This window comes from Cebus imitator, unplaced genomic scaffold (assembly GCF_001604975.1).
Source record: "Cebus imitator isolate Cc_AM_T3 unplaced genomic scaffold, Cebus_imitator-1.0 Scaffold886, whole genome shotgun sequence".
In the NCBI taxonomy this organism is placed as follows: domain Eukaryota; kingdom Metazoa; phylum Chordata; class Mammalia; order Primates; family Cebidae; genus Cebus; species Cebus imitator.
In genome coordinates, this window is record NW_016108201.1 from 106,275 (window position 1) to 110,759 (window position 4,485).

Sequence of the window (4,485 nt, forward strand, 5' to 3'; positions counted from 1 at the left end):
TTTTAAATCAAAACTGCATATGCTCAAAACTAACAGGTGTTCCTCTTAAAATGCCTCTCATTTTCACCTTTCTCAGCTCAACATGAGATTTTGAATATTCTAAAGAGCCAGAGGTGTTTCTTCCTTTTTTAAGGCAAGAATTTGACAGCTCTCTTTGAAATGTTAAAAGCAGGTGAAAATCTGTGAACAGTGATTGTCCCCAGGGAGTGGAGTTGAGGCAGAACTTCCACTTTATACCCTGTGTTATTTAAATTAATGTGGCATGGATTGCTTCAGTAATTTTTCTGTAAGCGTTTTAAAAGTACATAGAATTTGAACATCTGAATCTTTCTTCCTTAGAGACATGTGGTCCTAGGAAAGCCTGCAAATCTGTGAATTGTATATGTGAGTAGGGGAGGAAGAGAGCCCCTGAGATAGGAAATTCTTCTGCTCTTAGCAGAGACTAGTGCCCTTAGTCTCTGTTCTACAGTGAGAAGAAGGGCTGTGTTGAGAGCCTAGTCTATTTCTGACGCCATGGCTAAGTGATGCAGGGACCTTGAGAAAATTACCAAAGACCTGGTTCAGCTGATCTGTGGATCCAGATGAATTTCTCTTCACTAACCAGAGTCTGCCTCTATTTCCTGCACCACCGCTAAGCGATTACAGTCGGTTTTAGGAGTTGGCCTCGTCCCTGAACTCTGCCAGCTAGATTGTTCTTTTTTCTTCTGATGATGGTTTGCCAAAAGCAACAAGGAACTGTTTCAGCACAGAGGGTACCTGTTACAACAGGTAAAAGGTGAGCGCCAGCTGAAGGTGTGATGCTGCCCAGAGAACTCATGACAACACCCTCAAATGAGACTTGAGAAAAATAAAATCATGCTGCTGATCTTTGATATGGACTGTGAATGTAATTCGAAACTTAGGAAGCATCTTTAGGGAATGCTGCTGAGTTGATTAACCCGCAGCAGGCACTCCAAGTAAGAGCAGTGTCCCAGCTAGCAATGCAACCTCAAGAGGAACCCCATTTCTTTCTCGCCCTCAAGCCTCTCTTGGGCTCCAGCTCTGCAATTGTCTCTGGTAGACTCCTGGGGTCTTCCTGCCCACAACCTCTGCTGTGGCTGTTGTCCGCTTCATAAAGACATCAGGACTCAGAGCACAGCCTGCAAAGAGAAATCTCTCTGGGGCCAGACACGTGACTGACGTAGCAGGATGTATAGTTCAAAGCAACTAGTTTATTTGTGTAGATTACTTTTAGTTTTTGCAAATATATAAAACTAGGCAAATATATAAAACTTTGCAAATATATCAGAATGTCTCTGTAAGGTGTGACCACGCCATCAACGGCATGGTACTCTCTGTGATCTGCACGTACACCCGAGATGAGTTCCTGGAAGAAATGATCAACCCCTGTGGTGCCTAACTAACTTGAGTGTTTCTTCAAACAACTTCTAGTGTTTCTTATTCCAGCCTCCATTGACAAGGCCACTGGATTTGAAACCGACCTTGGCCAACCTCGTGACCCACACTCTACGACCCCCTCCCAGCTTGCAAAAAACCCGCCAACTGTAACTAATGTAACTTTCCACTGTTTAACCCAAACCTATAAAACCAACTCCTATCCCTCCGCCTTCCGCTGACTCCACTTTCGGCCTCAGCCCGCCTGCACCCAGGTGAATAAACAGCCACGTTGCTCACACAAAAGCTTTTTGGGGATCTCTTCATTCAGAGCATGCATTTTAACAGTCTCCTGCCATTGATTTGCCCACTGAGCAGCCTGAGCACGTGGTCTAAATCGCTTCTCTAATCTGTAACAAAAAGAGAAGGCCAGTGAAGGGCACTACTGCCGGTATCTGGCAGTGGGCAATGTCTGAATTGGTTTCCAGGAACCAGGAAGATCCTGAAGTGTTGAACCAGGGACTGGCATCTTCCCATTTGTCCTTCGAGCTAGGAACCAGCAACAGTTTTGGTGTTTTTTTTTTTTTTTTTTTTTTTGGTTAAAAGCGCATCGTTATTAAGGCAAAGGACAGGAGGATACCACAGCACAAGGGCAAATGCATTTCTGTACATATGCACACATGCATGATACGTGTGAGCATCTTCACTTGCTGATTTCCAGAGGGAGCTCCTGTGGGCTGGCCCATCTTTCTCTCTCTATCCACACAAAATTTATATTTTTTTCTTCAGCCAGGACAACCCCCGACCCATGCTCAATAACATGGAAACAACGTCCCATACATCTTTGCACTCTCATTGCTGGAATGCATTTGCATGTTCCTCAGTTCCTTTATCCTCTAAGCATTGGGCTTGGTTGCCTCCTCTTGCCCAAGTCTGACCTCCAGATGACAGCTTCCTGGGACCAGTGGGCAGGTGTCACAGTGAATCTTCAGCACACCCAAGACATTGCAGAGCTCTGCAACGCTCACAGCTGACCAGAGAGGCCCGACCAGGCATAAAGGTGCAAGGAGCCCACGTGGCCTACCCCTAACCACAGGGATCCTGCCCATCATTTACCCTGGGCTCGGGTGTTGAGTCTCCAGGAGCTCGCCATCCAGTGGGAAACAGCATGCTGAGGTAACGCATCAGCATTACCTGTACCAGGGCCCAAGGAAGGCTTCATTCAATGCAGGGAGATTCTTGAGCTGGGGCTGGAAGGATGAGCAGAGCTGGTTTGGGAGTGGAGGTTGGAGAGGTTCTTCAGGGTGCATGGGAAACATCCTAATTTCTACTGAAAAATGTTCCTTCTACCCACCATCTCTCATAGGCCAGGGGCTCTGGACCCTCTGATACCATCTGAGGCCAGAGCCTAGCAAGTGTTCAGGCACCCATGCACCATTATTAAAGGGAACTCAGACCCACTCTGATGGAAAAGGAGCCCAAAGCACTCCTTTCATTAGTCTCTACCCGGCTAAAGGACCTCCCTGTCTCCCTTTTGTCAGTCTGATTCCTCTGCTGGTCCCGGAAGCCCACCATGGCCTGGCCTACCATGCCAGGCCATTCCTGATCCAATCTAAGTCTCGGCAAAGCATCCCTCCCTCCCCTACCTTCTGACTGAGCAACCTACCTGCCCTTCCTTCAGTATAGACAGCATTTGCAATGCTGTGAGACAGTCACTTGTCTGCACAGCTTCCTCCATCAACAGGAGCTTCTTGAAGAGGGGCATAGTGTCTTCTGTGTCCCTGGGGCCAAGAGCACGGCTCAGCCCAGGTCACAGGTCCAGTGAATGAGTGGTGTCTGAGCCTCCTGCACCTGTCAACAGACTTTCCCCATGCCTGCCCTGGGCAGAGGCTCTTCTCCTCCAGGCCTTGTTCAGGATGACCCTGTACTTGAAGTGCCTTCTCATTTCATCACTGTCTTAAACATCAAAGTCCAACTGTGGCCCCACCTCCTTTAACAGCTGTGTGAGCACATTGGTGCAGATGGCTTCTCATACATCCCTCATACAGGCTTGTGAGAGAGGTAGCCCTGTGTCCATTTCACAGATGGGAAGCCGATTCAAGGACATTCAAGGACATGTTTGAAGTCACACCGCTAAGTGGCAGAGCAAGGACTCGAACCCAGGTCATCTGACTCCAGGGCCTGTGCTCCCTACATCTCACTGGTTGCTCAAGACTCATCCTTGGATGAGAATCTGCAAGTTTGTGGTCCTTTTCCCAGACACAGCTGAGGAATGAGCAGGAAGAGCTGCATTTGATGGGATTATTATGACACTAAAAGTTAACGTTCAACTCTAGACAGTGACTCTTCCTGGGCAGTTGGTTCCTGCTTTCACCACTGAAGCCAGGGCTGAAACCTCTCCGGGCTGGGCATTTACAGCTCTCGGTGATACAGGTCACTAAATGCATCTCGAAAGGCTGGTTTTCCTCTTGGGAGGGGCTGACTTTACCCTTTAGAAGAATTCCAAGGCTGCTAGGGCCCTGCCCATTGGGAAACGCCTCTATAAATGTCCACGGTGGCCCCAAGGGAGGACGCTACAGCACAGCTCCCTCCTCAGGACCTGAGTTTGCCTTCTCACCATGAGGCTTCTAGTTCTTTCCAGCCTGCTCTGCATTCTGCTTCTCTGCTTCACTGTCTTCTCCACGGAAGGTAAGAGAGCCCCCAGGGTGCAGGTCTCTGAGCAGGATTTCAGCATCTGGGAAGATTGTGAACAGGATTTGTTGGAGGGCACGCCTTGGCAGGTAGTCCTGTGCCCTGAAAAAGCAGGCTCTTGCTCTTGAACCTACCTCTATAGATATGAATATTTAGCTCTCTTGTCTTTCTTGATTCAGATAGCTGAGTGTTTTAATCCTTTTTTCTCTTGTCTAACCCTCTAGAAACTGCCTACATTTATTTTTTGTTTTAGTGGTTATGGTGATTTAAACTTTTTGTGGGAAGTAGCTATACAAATATATAAAGAGGAGAAAAACACTCATAATTTCATGATTCAAGAGTAACCATGTTCAACATTTTTTTACTTCCTTTCAGTCTTGCATGTAGAATTTTATTTTATTTATTTATTTTTTATTTTTT

At 47.1% G+C, this 4,485-nt stretch overlaps 1 protein-coding gene across 1 annotated transcript in view; it reads left to right on the forward strand.

Moving 5' to 3' along the window:
• The first annotated feature begins 3,905 nt into the window (after nt 1-3,905).
• Nucleotides 3,906-4,485, forward strand: part of CUNH10orf99 (chromosome unknown C10orf99 homolog) — a 12,070-nt gene continuing 11,490 nt past the window's right edge. The window contains exon 1 of the mRNA XM_017520834.2: nt 3,906-4,062. Coding sequence (XP_017376323.1) covers nt 3,993-4,062 — 70 coding nt within the window. The 5' untranslated portion in view covers nt 3,906-3,992. The remainder of the gene's footprint in view (nt 4,063-4,485) is intronic.